Here is a 14,823-nt window from a genome sequence, read left to right as displayed (position 1 = left end):
GACTAGTAAACAGAAGGTTGCCGGTTCAAGCCCCGCCACCACCAAGTTGCCACTGTTGGGTCCCTGAGCAAGGCCCTTAACCCTTAATTGCTCATTGTGTAAGTCGCTTTGGATAAAAGCGTCTGCTAAATGCTGAAAATGTAAAATGAAAATGTAAAATGAAAATGTAAAAAATTGGCCCAGACTTTTCAGTTTCCACAAATTTCTTTTTTTTTTTATTCTTTAATATTTTTTCCTAGGTAAAAGTGCTGAGTTTGCAGCATTTGTAGCATGTTCATGCAAGGCAGGGTTACCAATGGTAATTTTTATAATGTCCGAGTAATAAATGCAGAGGTGCAAGGTCCTGTCGGGGGGACTATAATGACACAGAGAGGAGTAAAGTCAATACATTTGGGGGTTGTTGGGTTAGGTTGTTTGGAAACAAGAAGCTATCGAGCAGTGTCAGAAATAGACAGTGATGTTGAGATGGAGGAGATATAACCCAAGAGCTATGGACAGAGAGGTGTTTTTAAAAATTAACTGCAGCTTTGAAGTCCACAGGTCATAGAAATCGGTGTATGTGTGAAAGTCATCAACCACACAGAGTGCAGAACTTCCCCTGTCTAATACACAACATGTACAGTGTTACCTCCCTGTCATTAAGTGGGCTATCAAAAGTTTGTCATGCGTAGGTTGTGAACTGGTCCAGTGATAAGCACTGGGTTTGCTGGTGTTATGCAACCAGGGTTGCCGATGTGAGAGTTGTAATGATATCAAGATAAATAGATTATCTAGGAATGCTCAGTCGTAAAACGCTTAAGGATTTAAATAAGACAAGATAAGACTTTATTGATCCCCTTGGGACCTTCATTGGGAAATCTGGGGAATGAGTTGGGAGGTCAAGTCACCACCTTAAATTCCCTGTTATGTTCTTCAAACCATTCCTGAGCAATTTTTGCAGTGTGGCAGGGTGCACTTTCAGTTTCCATAAATTGGTGTGCTTTGTACAGTCATTAGGTAGGTGGTACGTATCAAAGTAGCATCCACATGAATGCCAAGACCCAGGGGTTTTCAGCAAAATAAATGCCCAGTGCATCACACTTATTGCACTTGCTTGCCTTTTTTTCATAGAGCATTCTGGTGTCATTTCCTCCCCTGGTAAGCAACGCAACAATACTTGGCCATCCTCATGATGAAAAAGCGATTTATCAGACCAGGATACATTTTTTATTGTTCAGTTTTGATGCTCACATGTCCACTGAAGGCCCATCAGTTTTCTACTACAGTAGCTCTTTTGTGGAATCAGACCTCATTGTGGGCTTGCATCGTTGAACCTTGGGAGCCCATGACCATGTTAAAAATTCACCAGTTATTTTTTGAACCACCTTGGTAGGTACTAACCACTGCAAGCCATGAATATCCCACAAGACCTGCTGTTTTAGAGATGCTCTTGCCTAGTCAGTTAGACATCAGAAATTTGGTCCTTATGCTCAGATCCTTATGCTTCTAACACATTAACTTAAAGAACTTTTAGATAATAAACATTTGAAATATATAATCCTGCTGCAGAACAGAATAAATCTGTAAATGTAACAGTCCCATAATTTGTTTAGTTTTTTTTTTATTTACAATGTTTTCTCCCCCCCTCTTACACACACTCTCTTTCTCTCTCTCCGTCTCATTATCTTTTCCTTTTTTCAACTTCTTAGCTTCTTTACGTGTCCCAGGAGCTGATAGTGATGATGATGATGGTAAAACACCATCTCCATCCCCCTATCATGGCCGCTCACGTCCTGCTTCACTTATCATGGACTCCTCCTCAGAATCAGATGAGGGTGATGCCAGAGGAGAGGTACAACTATCAGCTTTTAAGTTCTGAAGTCAACCACACAAAATACAGTTTTTCGAATGAATATAGCTATATATTCACTTTTACCCATTCATAGCAATGTAGGTTAGTGAACAAATTAACAAATGAAAATTTAATTTAAGACATTAAAGCATAGTACTGTAGTAAACATAATTAATAACCATATTGTGCTTTGTATGCTCACCATATTAAATTACAGACAAAAGAACACAATACACAAGAATTTAACAATAATGGAAACCCAGTAATCCCAAAGAGGCAATGTGTCGAGTTTTCTATAAAAGAAATAAACAATTTTGCAAATTTGGTAATAAATTCATCTTCAGGGACCATCTAGCAAGTGTCTAGAGTGTCCTGTAACAAAAGTTGCAGCCTTACTATTAACAAAAGTCATGCAAGCTTAAAGTTTGAAAAATTGTTTTCAAATGCAAGAGTACTAAAAAAAAACATGTGGTAGCAAAAGCACAAGTGTAACACCTGACAAACAGACCTCGACGCGAGCAGAACTAAAAGGGATCAAACCGTTTATTTTAAGAATAAACACAAACCATGCGGTAATGAACAGTGAAAGTACAGAAGGGAAAAGACAAAAGCCGGTACCGAAATACAAACACGGGTCATCTGTAAGAATAAGGAAAGGATGTTGAGCACCCTCTAACCAATGCCGCCATTCTTCTAAGGCTAATTTTATGGCTAGTAACTCCTTGTCTCCAATCCCATAGTTATACTCTGATGGACTTAATTTGTGAGAAAAGTAAGCAACTGGGTATAACTTACTCGGAGAGCCACTGGATTGGGATAGTACAGCTCCTACTCCCACATTAGACACATCTACCTCTAGAATAAAAGGTTTGGAGGGAGCTGGATGTTTTAACAAGGGAGCCAAAGTAAACCTTTCCTTAAGGTGTAAAAACGCAGTTAGCTTGGGGTGTCAATTCCAACATCTTGGCATTTCCTTTAAGGAGAGACGTCAGGGGCACTGCCACGGAACTATAATTCCTAATAAAGCGTCTGTAAAAGTTAGCAAAACCCAGAAAACGTTGTAACTCTCTTTTTTCGGCACTGGCCAGTTTATGATTGCGTCAATCTTACAATCATCCATAACCACCCCCTCAGCACTGATGATGTACCCTAAAAATGACGTAGAGTACGTATGGAACTCACACTTTTCTCTCTTAACATAGAGGTTATTCTCAAGGAGACGCATGAGTACCTGTCTCACATGTTGAATGTGGGTGGTCATATCTGAGGAGTAAATCAAAATATCGTCTATATACGCTATTACAAAACGACCCAACATGTCACGTAAAACGTCATTGATAAAAGCTTGGAAAACAGACGGCGCATTACGCAAACCAAAAGGCATCACCAAATATTCATAATGCCCCCTAGTGGTGTGGAAGGCGGTTTTCCACTCGTCACCCTCTTGAATGCGAATCAAGTTATAAGCACTGTGCAAGTCTAATTTAGTAAAAATGTTTGCGCCTCGAAGTTGCTCTAAAGCTATGGGAACTAGGGGTAGCGGATAAGGGTATGGTTTAGTGATCTGATTCAACCCTCTATAGTCTATACATGGTCTAAGGTCACCACCTCTTTTCTTTACAAAGAAAAAACTTGCTGCTGTGGGTGAAGTAGAGGGCCTTATAAACCCCTGACCTAGAGCCTCTTGTATATATTTCTCCATAACATCGTTCTTCGACTGAGTAAGTGGGTAGATGCAAGATTTTGGCGGTATTTGATTATTAAGAAGTCATATAGTCAAAACGCAAATCAGAGTATTCGGAAGGCACCGAGACCGGAGTAGAGACCTCTGGACGTTCGACATACACAGAATTTACTATACATGGCAATGCTAAACAGTTCTGATGACAATAACTCGACCATGATAGTATTTCCCGTTCTGACCAAGATATTACCAGATCATGAGTTTTCAACCAAGGAAGTCCTAAAATTATGTCATATTCAGAGGAGTCCAACACGAAAAACTTTAAGTTCTCAGAATGCAAAGCACTGACTTTCACTTTGATGGGTGCAGTGGCGAAAGAGACGACACCCTGCCCAACTGGGTCTCCATCCACAGCAGACAGTCTTAGCGGAATGTGCAAGTAGATCATAGGCACATGGAGTTGCTTGGTCAGTTTAGAATGAATGAAGTTTCCTTCCGCTCCAGAATCGATCAAGGCTAGAAACACAAATGAAAATTCCTGGCAGTACAGAGTAACAGGTATAAGGAAAGACTTTGAAACCATACCCGGAGTGGGATCACTTACCCTTTTACTACTACTCCACACGCTCTCCCGGGGATGGAAACTGAGGTCTTTTCGGACGAGCCCGACAATCACGCAGAATGTGACCTGCAGCACCACAGCACATGCAGAGACCTTCATGTCTTCGGCGTAGTCTCTCCTCCGGGGTTAGACGAAACAAGCTGCATAGGTTCTTCTGGAGCAACTTCTTCCACGCCGTCCAAACAGTGAAGCTTGTGGCAGGGAAACTCACCGTGTAGACATATAAGACCCACGTTTGTGTTGATCTAATCGTATAGCCAGGACAATGAGTTCATTTAGAGTGAGACATCATCCTTACAGGCCAGTTCTATATATATAATTAAGTCCAGTGCGATAAATGGTCATCAGCGCTGCATCGTTCCAGCCACTACCCACTGCCAAAGTACGGAATTCAAGGGAATAGTCTGATATAGTACGCTGACCCTGTCGCAAAGACACAAGTAATTCACCCCGAGACCTCCCTTCATGAGGATGATCAAAAACCGCCTTGAAATCCTCATAATCAACGACAGACCACGTGGCTGTAGCCCATTCCAATGCCTTTCCAGTTAAACGAGAAATAACGAATGAAATGCGGGATTTGTCAGAACTAGGAAGTGCATTAGAAACATAGAGGGAACATTGCAGGAGAAAACCTCTGCATAGGTCAGCCAAACCATCATATTTGTCTGGCTTGCTTACAGGAAAGGGGCTACTCATGACTCCAGCAGGCACAACAGGGTTAACTTCAGAGGAAGCTGTACTAACAGTCAACTGGGCAAGTTTAGAAGAAATCTCTCTCAGATTTGAAGAGATTTGCACTAATTGTGACTGTTGTTCAGTTTGTTGTTGAGTTAAACTCCCCACCGCACTAGCAATAGAGTCAAACAGTTGATTGTGCCGACCCAAAAGTGTCCCCTGATTACTTACACCCTTACCCCTTTTCCACCAAAAAAACCATGGTTCTTGAACCAGTTCTGTTCAGGTTTCTCTGAACCTTGATGTTCTGTAGAGAACCGACGTGCGTTTCCACCAGTTTTTGAGAACCAAGCAGCGTCATTAGCGGTGGGTGTTACTTAACCAAAGTTAAGAGCAGTAATATCATGGTGGAGTGTGTAGATTATGTGTGAGCATTTGTGCTGATGTTACAGATGTTTGTTTTTATGTAAAAAGCATCGATCTAACAATCGGTGATAAGAAGACGTCACGTGTTTGTCTCAGTTGTTGTTTTCTTTAGTTCATTGATGTGAGAAGCGTTTTGTGCTTCGGTTTCACTGCGATTCTCGGCGCAAATAGCCGATTTACTCAGCCCTCAACTCGAGCGGTGAAAGATCACTAAAGTTCCACAACACAAATATCTATCTGTGTGAAATAAACATCAAATCTACTCTAAAATACAACATTTATCTGTGTTTAACTGGATTTACACGTGTGGTGTTTATGCAGCTCGGGGAGTCACGCTTTATTTTTCACATTAAGCGTTCTTCGTTCTGTCCGGGTCACTTTTATCACATAATATCACATAATTCACCGTTTTAAGGGCGCTTTGAAAATATCACCGGCAAACTGACTCAAAATGTAATCAGGTGAACTTTAAAAGATAAAAATGCAGCATTAAGCTCCATACGAGACACCAACTGACGCCATTGTTGCTGTCGCTATGCTGTACAACATGACACGCCCACAGGTGACGTCACGGTTCGGGCTGAAAAACCAAGTATTCTGTGGTGCCAGATTGGCCCGCTAGTTCGCTGTCTGGAACCTCTTTTTTCCGGTGTAAACACGCGGAACCGGTTCAAAGTCAAGTTTGGGAACCGGAACGAGCTCCGTGCCGCGTCGGTGGAAAAGGGGTATCTGTTGTAAGTTGTTTAGTTCCGCCATCGAACTCGGAGGCGAGGTATTCTGTAACACCTGAAAAACAGACCTTGACGCAAGCAGAACTAAAAGGGATCAAACAGTTTATTTTAAGAATAAACACAAACCACGCGGTAACGAACTCACAGTGAAAGTACAGAAGGGAATAGACAAAAGCCGGTACCGAAATACAAACACGGGTCATACACTGAGAGAATATAGACAGGCTACCAAATCCGAAGGGCAAATTCAAAAGAGTTAATCGATAAACACAAGATAAACAAAACCAGATAAGTCAAATAGTAAATGCAATACAAACGCTCAGTCAACAAGTAGGCAATACCTTGCGAAGCAGCATCGCAACCGGAGTGGTATATATAATGAAAGTTATTACAAACAGGTGTGCATGCTAGAATTCCGGGGTCGAGAAACGGGAATGTGGTTCCTCATTGGCTGGTTGTGCATCGGTGGTGCTGACATCATACGGCAGTGGATTATGGGAAATCCATTATAGTCTGTGGTGTCAGCGTCACGGGAGGAACCCGGAAGTGTGACATCAAGCAATATAAAAACAACTTTGTTTGTTTATACTTTTCACTATAAACATGCAAATTTATTAAAGCAGACTAAATTTACAAAATACAAAATGTAGTTCTGAATGTTGCATATTTTTATGTTATGTTATTTATGTTATAGTCTTTACTCAGCATGTTTTTAAGTCATTAGTTATCTATTTAATGCTGTTTTTCAAAATCTGTGCAGATGTTTGATATTTATATAGCCATAGCAGATTATAACCCTATACAAATGTTGGGGATGAATGAGGAGGGCATTACTCTTAAGGAGGGACAGTACGTGGAGGTTCTAGACTCAGCTCATCCACTTAAATGGCTTGTACGCACCAAACCCACCAAAATCACACCCTCACGCCAAGGATGGGTCTGTCCAGCATATCTTGACAAGAAATTAAAGGTAAGATTTAAGTCCCCATTGACAATAAAGCCCCAGGTGTTTTTATACTTGATGCGATGCTGCTTTGGAATGACATTATTCTTGTTATAGTCAGTTTTTAGTTCCATTCATAAACCTGAATTTAAAAAAATGTTGGTTGGGTTGTGCTATAGCATTCTGCGGATGCAGGGGATGTTTCAGAAACTACGAGCGAGGAGCTTTCCGAAGTAGAGTATAAAAAGAAACTTTGGTAAGTTCACATTTTTACATAGGTCTGAGAGCTTTTAAGCTAATGGAGAGTTATTCACCAGCTTGTCTTCTGATTTGCCGCTTAGGTCATCCAACAAAACTACAGTTTTATACTAACAACACTCTGATTTAGCACTTTGTTGTTTTTAAATGTTTATAATTATTAAACTAGCAGGTAAGAGTATTTGTGACTGGACAAAAGTTTTCCATTGTGTTTGACTGGTTAGAATATTAATTTAATTGTTAGCCGATGACAATTTCAAAGTGCCGTAATCTTCAAACCTTTTTATAGCAAAAACAGTTGGCTGATGAAGTTATTGGAAAATGTGAAAGTCAAAACAAGATCTAGCTGATTATATGCTGGCCAGAAACACACACAAATACATCCCCAAATCAGAAAAAGTTGGAACAGCATGTAAAATGCAAATAAAAAAACACATTTACTTTGACTTTTATCTCATTGCAGACAGTGTGAACCTGAGATATTTTTATGTTTTGGCTGGTCAACTTTATTTCATTTATTAATAAACATCCATTCCTGCATTTCAGGCCTGCAACACATTCCAAAAAAAGTTGGGGCAGTAAAGCATTTACCACTTGCCATTCCTATTCACCACACTTAAAAGACGTTTTGGCACCGAGGACACCAAGGTTTTATTTTGTCCCATTTTATTGGTTTTATTTGTCCCTTTCTTTCTGCAAACACACCTTACGATGTGCAACAGTACAGGGTTGTCGTTGTCACATTTTTTGTTTCAAAATTGTCCACACATTCTCTATTCGGGACAGGTCAGGACTGCAGGCAGACCAGAAATTCCTCCCGATTCCTTGACTCGTTTAATGATATTATGCAATGTAGAGGGAGAAATATGCAAATCCCTTCCAATCTTTCTTTGAGGTACATTGTTTTTAAACATTTCAATAATTTTCTCACACATTTGTTGACAAACTGGAGATCCTCTGGCCATCTTTGCTTATTAAAGACTCTGCCTTTCCTGGATGCTGCTTTTGTACCAAACCATGATTACAATCACCTGTTGACATCACCTGTTTGCAGTCACATCATTATTTAGTTTTTTCACCATTACTAACCCTAAATTGCCCCCATCCCAGCTTTTTTTAGAATGTGTTGTAGGCCTGAAATGCAGGAATGGAGGTATATTAACAAGTGAAATGAAGTTGAGCAGACAAAACGTGAAACATCTTGGTTTCAAACTGTCTGCAATCAAATAAAAGTCAAAGTAAATGTAAGGAAAACTGCAATTTTATTTTATTTGCACTGTCCCAGCTTTTTTTCTGATTTGGGGTTGTAAGTTTGATAGAGAAAAGCACAAGACAGAAAATAACAAAATCAGACTAACCTGTGATTAATAAAAAATAAGACTCACCTGTTCCCACCTTGTTAGTGCTCACTTGACTTTAATTACCCTATTAATGCTAGTTTTGATGCCTGCAAAGGCTAGTTTTGTTTGTTCCTTGTTTACAATGGCAAAGATAAGAGAGCTGTTTGAGCAGACTAGAAATATAATAAGCACGAAACATAAGAAGTCTAAAGGTGCAAGAATATCTCCAAAGACCTTGGCATCCTGGCTTCACCAGTTTCAATATGCTATCAGAAAAGTTTGCTACTCATGGAACTGTCAAGAACCTTCCAGGACATGGTGGAAAGAGAAAAATTAATGAGAGAACCCTGCAAAAGGTGCCCCAAGATGTGGCAAAGAAGTTACATACAACTTCCAAACAACTTCAGGCTAAGCTGACTAAACAAAATTCTCTATGGGCAAAGGACTAGGGGGACCCCATTGCTTAATGAATGGCGTAAAAATTGTGGACAATGCCAAAACTTCAATACTTGTTCTATGGAGAGAACCATTCTAGAGCTCTTTGGCAATGTAAACCGGCGTTATGTTAGTAGACAACGAAATAAAGCTGATAAAGAAATATGCATCTTACCTTACGTATGGTGGAGGATCCATAATATTGTAGAGCTATTTTGCTGACTGGAGCCCTTAAACAAGTAACAAGTACAATTACATTAAAGGATTATTAGAGCATTTCATAGCTCTAGGTGAAATCTAGAAATCTAGGTTTGAGGTTAAAAAATTGGTCCTACAGCAAAATAATGATCCATCCTATAGTCATCTAAAGGTCACACATCCAAAGGTACAAAAGAACCCTGTAAGCATTTATAAGAGTTTGAGAGAATTGTAGTGGAAGAGTAAAAGTTACCAGCAGACAGGAGCAAGATGTTCACAGATGATTACAAAAACATTTGGGTTGTTGTCAAAGATTGTGCAACCAAGTATCAGGGAAGGGTGCCTTTATCCCTGTCCAAGTCATATACTGTATTTCTTTTTTTATATATAAATGACTGCATGTATGTTTACAGGTTAACTTTTTGTTTATTGTATTTTGTAATTATAATAATATATTATAATGATGCAATTGTACGTGTTCAAATATTTCTGAAGATATTGGCTAAAACAGTCAAATGTGCCAATAATGTTTACCACAACTGTATTTGTAGATTTAGTAGAATATTTATCAATACAAAGTCTTTTATCCAGTGCTATACATGAAAGCTAAGAAAAAGATTCCTGTTACTGCAATATTATTAATGTCAATATACAATAATATGATTTGTTGGTTAAATTGTCCTAAAAATAATGAATGTAATTATTTTGGTCTATAAACAGCCATCTCCTTGAAGAGTGTATTAGCAGTGAGACTTGCTTTATAAGAGACATGGACTTCCTTACATCACAGCATCTGAAACATTTTGATGATGAGAGCCCCCCTCCTGATATTCGTTGCCACAAGAAAACCATCTTTCGGAATATGAGCGACATCCATTGTTTCCACAGCAGGTAAAGGCTTTTAAAAGATTTCATATCAATTTGTCATATAGAATTTGTCATATAATCTAATTATATATTACTAAGTAAAAGTTTTGCATCACTATATTTTTCTACAAATGCATTTAAACACATCAACTCATGGAACCATAGATACAGAGATAAAAATGCATTGAGTTGTGTCAGTGACATCTCCATATTTTTGTAATCTGAAATGAATTCTACAAAATGGTTTGTTGGCCATAGCTACATAACTTAACCTCTTTATAAACTGTTGCATAACACTTTTAGCAGAAATGCTCGATTCAATCAAAGAGTAACTAATTTAAACTCCCAAGTTCCCAACACATAGCAGACTAACAATAGTACTTGCAATTTGTTAGCCTGTTTAGTTGTAACAAAGACTATCTTAAAAAGTCTGTTTTAAGTAAAGCAAAATTATGTTTATAGCCATGTCAAGGAGGAATGTTGTGAATGTGAACCTTGCGCTTGTTTGCTCATATGACGTTATTGAGGCAAAATAATGTTTTACCTGAGGCTGGGGGTTGAATAATGAACTTTTGTCAAAATTATGTGAACTTACGTTATCAATTGTTTGTATGTATCAATAAAAATCTTTCTCTGTTTATATATTTTATTGTATTTTCTCATTAAATTCTATACATTAACATAATACCTTTAAGGTTGAGGAAGTTGGATATTACCAATTGCAATTGTATATGCCAAAGTTAAAGAGTGGGTCAAAAAGCTAAATACTCCCCTCCCTCTTCTTTGACTCTGTAGTTAGTTTGTTATGTTTCAAATAGAATAATTAGTTTATAACATAGTGTTTAAGTGTTTGTTTTTCCTTTGCTTGTTATACAGCTCCTTTCTTTCTGGATTGAAGGACTGTGACACAGATGATGATATAGCAATGCATTTTCTGAAAAACTTAAAGGGATTTGAGAACTACATACAATACATAGTGGGCCAGGCCCAGGCACAGGCTGTCATTACTGACAAAACAGTTCATGAGTATTTCAAGGTAAGAACATGCAAAATAATTATATTTGTACATGATGTTTATTTTAACCCTTTGATGCACAACCTGGGTCAAAAGTGACCCAACTGAGTTTTTATTTTCTACATCTTTGCAATAAATTAATTTTTTCATTCAAGCTTCCATGAGCTCCTCAATTAACTTGTTTTTGATCATCACAAATCCGTATTTCAGTTTTATATTTTTTACTTTTTTAATAAAAATCATTTTTGTATCACTACCCCTCTAATGCACAACATGGGTCAAAAATGACCCTTATGTATTTACTATGGAATTTGACAGAAACTACTGACATTTGTAAGTGTTTGTAGTCAAAAACATATCTACTGATCTTTTGAAAGACAACCAAAGATTAGGCTCTTGAATCTTGAATATGTCCAATACTATTTGCTTGCTAGCTGTTTACATATTCTAGTATAGATAGCTTTTATTAGCTAAGACAGCAAATACATGAATAACTGACAAATGTGCATATGAAAATATTCTTGAATGGATGAATATGGGTCATTTTTGACCCATGTTGTGCATTAGAAGGGGTTTGCTTAGCTTGTGCATCAAAGGGTTAAATAACTATATATAATCTATATATAACTATATATAAGCAGAATATACAGCAGGAGCATACAGTGGATTTAGAAGGCATTCACTTGAGTTTTGTACACTGTTGTTTTGTTGATTTTAATTTTGAATGGATGTAATTGCCATTTTACCCATTAGTATACACATAATTAACCTTAATGACAAAGTGAAAACAGGTTTTTCAATTTACTGCACATACCGCACTTTGGCACAACATAACCGTTTCAGCTGGTTTCTGAACACACAGTGGAATGCTGGGGGTGGGCACTGTCCAATCTGTTAAATTTGTTAATTTTTCAGATGCAGTATTCAGATGCAGTTTTGAGTTAAATGTATTTTAGTTTATACAAGAAAGCTCCGACATTTGATTGACGTTTGGAGACATGAGAAGAAGAAAGAATAAAAGTGTAAAAAAGAATAAAGTGGGTTAATAAAACTTTGTTGTTTTGTTAATCCAAGGATCATCATACTGAAATCATATAAAGAGTTACAAAGCCACGACAAGCAATTCCAAGATAAAGAAATTTACTATCTGAAATGCAAACCTGGTCTCCCCATTTAACAATTTATTAGTTGTAGTTCTGTACTTTTCTCACAATGATGTGGTTTATTTATTTATTAGGTTTAGGGCTGGCACAGATTCGATACTCTGTATCGGTATCTGTCCGATATTGGCCCAAATCACTGGATCGGATATAGGAAGGAAAAAAAACATGTAATCCGATCCAATACTGTTGCTTAATGTAAATAACACTTAATGTAAATAAAGCCATTGTTTGTGTGTAAAGCAAATAACACACAAAGATACTGTATGTTCCAACAGAATGCCATCTCACACGGCAACTGCCGTAACTTGATGACGTCATTAACATGTGCCACTGATCTGCAACAGCCATTCAGAAATTAAAACACACTGATCTACTTAAACTTTTAGCATTTTAAAAAATCATCCACTACTGCCACAACTAAAAACACTATAAAAATCGCTTTATAAATGATAAATCGCTCACCTAAGATAAAGAAAGCCTATCTTGTCCCCTATCTTGAACCTATCCTATCTCTTGGAGATCTCTCACATCCTCAACGATTAATTCATTAGTGTTCGGAAATAAAACAAACTATACCATTTCCCGTTTAGCCACAGATGTGCTCTTCAAAATCCAGCAGGGTTTTTAAGCGCGCTTTGGTTTTTAATAATCTAAAAACGTCACAGTGCATATGAAGAGTTACAAAGCCATGACAAGCAATTCCAGGATAAAGAAATGTATTATCTGAAATGCAAACCTGGTCTCCTCATTTAACAGTTATGTGGTTTATTTATTTATTAGGATTAGGACTGGCACCAATCTGATACTCTGCATTGGTCCGATATTGGCCCAAATCACAATTTTGTATCACTTGCATGTCATTGGACTGTTGGAGGAAACCAGAGCAAACTCACACAGACACGGGGAGAACCTGCAAACTCCACACAGAGGACCTGGATCGCCCCACCTGGGGATCAAACCCAGGACCTTCTTGCTGTGAGGCAACAGTGCTAGCCACGGTGCCGCCCCAATGATTTGGTTTAAAGTGGAAATCAACCATTGTCATAACAATTTTTCCTAATGGCAGCCTACCTTGCCCACACATTTGTAAAGACAGAAACACATTGTTATTATGAAGCATTAAAAGTCATTGTCAAAGTGGAAAAGTTTAAACTTAATGATAATTGGTATAATTTGGTGAAGAGATAATATATAAATAATGTGTATTGGACCAAGTTTTGGGGTTCCCTTGTGTAACAGTAGCAGTGGTGTAAGCATGGCCAGAGAGAAGTGTTTTCTGTCAGACAAATGTAAGTTAAACTAATCCACTACTGTGCCAGCAAGCAGTGGTGTAAGCATGGCCAGAAAGAAGTGTTTTCTGTCAGAGAAGTAGAAAACTTTATAGGGACAGTGGTAGCTTTGGCTATCAACTGAAAGGTTGAGAGTTCGAATCCCAGCTCTGCCATGCAGCCACTGTTGGGCCCTTGAGCAAGGTCCTAACCCTCTCTGCTCCAGGGGCACCAAACAATGGCTGACCCTGCGCTTTGACCCCAACTTCCAAACAAGCTGGGATATGTGAAGAAAGAATTTTGTTGCACTGTACACCTGTATATGTATGAATGACAAATAAATGCATTCTATTCTGTTCTAGTTAAACCAATTTACTACAGTGCCATGTCACTGTCACAGACCCTTTGGTGATGGTTACTGTGCCGCACAGTGTCAAAGACAGTTTTATTTCTTTTCTTGGAGTTGTGGTTCCCATGGCAACATTTTCATGTCATGCCACACATTACTTTTTGTTTTTGTTTAGACAACTAGACAAAACACTGGGCAAAATCTGTCTTATTTATTGAGGTAGAACCAGACAATTAATTGTTTTAGGCAGCTTACAGTAGGAAATGCAGTTTTTCACCCCAAAACAAAAACAGAGAACATATTGTTTGAGTTATAAAAGCATGAATTGCTATTTCTTACTTTAATAAGTTGATTTGCTTACTAAATGTAAAATAATCTTGTTTGTGTTAACAGCTTAATTGCCAGCTATTACTTAATTGAGCAGAATACACTGAAAACATCTTTCTTAATAAAATTATACATTGTCAATGTGCTCAACACATTTTACAATAAAACAAATGTATTAAAACAGCTTTACAGGTATCCTTGTCTGACCATTGAGAGGACAAAGACTCTCAAGAAACTCAAGAGCATGGACTGTAAAAGCAATGAAAAGAAAAAAATAAAGATATCCTCTAATCTCATTTTAAGTGCAGAATGTTTTATTTTAGTTAATAACTAACTAATGTTTTGTAAATAAAAGGGATTAAAAACATTATCCTATTAAATTATCCAATTATTAGAAGTGCAGCATTTTTAAAGTTTACAGTAACAATATATTCTAACAGAATAAAAGGTAATTGTAATGACATTACAGTTTTTAGACTACATTTACAGTGTGAGTGTATTCATGCATGACTAATAAAAACAATAGAAGACAAAGCAAAAACAACATAACTAATCAGGCTTCATCTGTAGTCATTCAAAATTTGCGATTGTAACACATATTCTAAAATTAAATGTAACCCTAATTCAGACTAATTCCCTCAATGGGAAGCAAGGTTTTGGAGTAAATGTTTTACATTGCATGTTCATT

The 14,823-nt window shown here is 37.7% G+C and overlaps 1 protein-coding gene and 1 long non-coding RNA gene across 9 annotated transcripts in view; one reads left to right on the top strand and one right to left on the bottom strand.

Annotated features, from left to right (window-relative positions):
* obscnb (obscurin, cytoskeletal calmodulin and titin-interacting RhoGEF b) overlaps positions 1-14,823 on the top strand; it is a 195,640-nt gene that overhangs the window by 169,667 nt on the left and 11,150 nt on the right. For 6 of the 8 annotated variants that reach the window (XM_062991063.1, XM_062991064.1, XM_062991062.1 and 3 more), the window contains 5 exons: positions 1,689-1,831; positions 6,733-6,942; positions 7,095-7,171; positions 9,867-10,037; positions 10,890-11,049. In XM_062991063.1, coding sequence (XP_062847133.1) covers positions 1,689-1,831; positions 6,733-6,942; positions 7,095-7,171; positions 9,867-10,037; positions 10,890-11,049 — 761 coding nt within the window. Of the gene's footprint in view, positions 1-1,688; positions 1,832-6,732; positions 6,943-7,094; positions 7,172-9,866; positions 10,038-10,889; positions 11,050-11,943; positions 12,013-12,971; positions 14,241-14,823 lie in introns of those variants that run through there. The other 2 variants (XM_062991067.1, XM_062991066.1) reach the window with 2 other exon arrangements.
* LOC134309776 (uncharacterized) lies at positions 2,357-6,423 on the bottom strand. Its single transcript, XR_010011216.1, has 2 exons — positions 6,314-6,423; positions 2,357-4,382 (listed from the first exon to the last, which is right to left on the bottom strand). It is a non-coding gene; the product is annotated as an uncharacterized LOC134309776 (long non-coding RNA).

The sequence above is a fragment of the Trichomycterus rosablanca genome, chromosome 3, assembly GCF_030014385.1.
Source record: "Trichomycterus rosablanca isolate fTriRos1 chromosome 3, fTriRos1.hap1, whole genome shotgun sequence".
In the NCBI taxonomy this organism is placed as follows: Eukaryota; Metazoa; Chordata; class Actinopteri; order Siluriformes; family Trichomycteridae; genus Trichomycterus; species Trichomycterus rosablanca.
This window is presented reverse-complemented; position numbering and strand designations above follow the sequence as displayed.